Genomic DNA, 725 nt, shown 5'->3' with positions numbered 1-725 from the left:
ATGCAGCCCAAGTAATTCTGACAGCAACTGCAAAACACATCCTTCTCATCCTTGTGTTCTCACCTGAACATGCATAATCACAGGACACATATCCTTTAGTTGTTAAGTTTAAACCTGGTAGTATTTTTTTGTTATAGCTGCTTAATTGACAAAAAATGCAGTACATATTTGCCTTACTGCACACTACATGCTTTTGAACAGCACTCATGTTGAATAAATACCATTTCCGAATTTACCTTCGTATGTGCCTCCACGGTAGTCTTGTTCAAAAATGAGAGATATCAGAAGTAATAATTAATATACAAACTGGAAATGCATAAAAAGCAATGAGTGGACTATAATTCCAAATCACTGATGATTAAAAGTCTTCTCATCCATTCAATTACAATTAATAAACTCCTAATTACAATTAATAACTCATGATTCTCTTTCAGAAATTTCTTCATCTTCCCACTGAAAATTTAAAAATTAGGCCCATTATGAACCTGATGGCAAACATGGTCATCATAAAAGGGTACTCACTTCGCTCTCGACGAAATCACCAGATTCAGGCGACCAGGTAAGGGCCTAAACTTGTCTGGGATGGATTCCCATGTCTTGCGGCCCATCACAACGGCATTCTGCTTCTCTGATGACTTTGTTGCCTTTGTCATGCGGCTAAAATACTTCATTTCCTCCCTGGATAGATTTTGGTTTGATGAATCAGTAAAAATTATAGAACTGCC

The 725-nt window shown here is 37.0% G+C and overlaps 1 protein-coding gene across 3 annotated transcripts in view; it reads right to left on the bottom strand.

Moving 5' to 3' along the window:
- The window catches only part of LOC119581857 (dihydrofolate reductase-like), a 13,822-nt gene that overhangs the window by 2,983 nt on the left and 10,114 nt on the right, over positions 1–725 (bottom strand). For 2 of the 3 annotated variants that reach the window (XM_037929999.1, XM_037930001.1), the window contains exons 2-3: positions 523–678; positions 237–260 (exon numbers count right to left, since the gene is read on the bottom strand). In XM_037929999.1, the coding sequence (XP_037785927.1) occupies positions 237–260; positions 523–678 (180 nt within the window). The remainder of the gene's footprint in view (positions 1–236; positions 261–522; positions 679–725) is intronic. The other variant, XM_037930000.1, reaches the window with a different exon arrangement.

The sequence above is a fragment of the Penaeus monodon genome, chromosome 15, assembly GCF_015228065.2.
Source record: "Penaeus monodon isolate SGIC_2016 chromosome 15, NSTDA_Pmon_1, whole genome shotgun sequence".
Classification (NCBI taxonomy): Eukaryota; Metazoa; Arthropoda; class Malacostraca; order Decapoda; family Penaeidae; genus Penaeus; species Penaeus monodon.
Note: the sequence above shows the minus strand (reverse complement) of the source record. Positions and strands in the feature narration are given on the sequence as shown.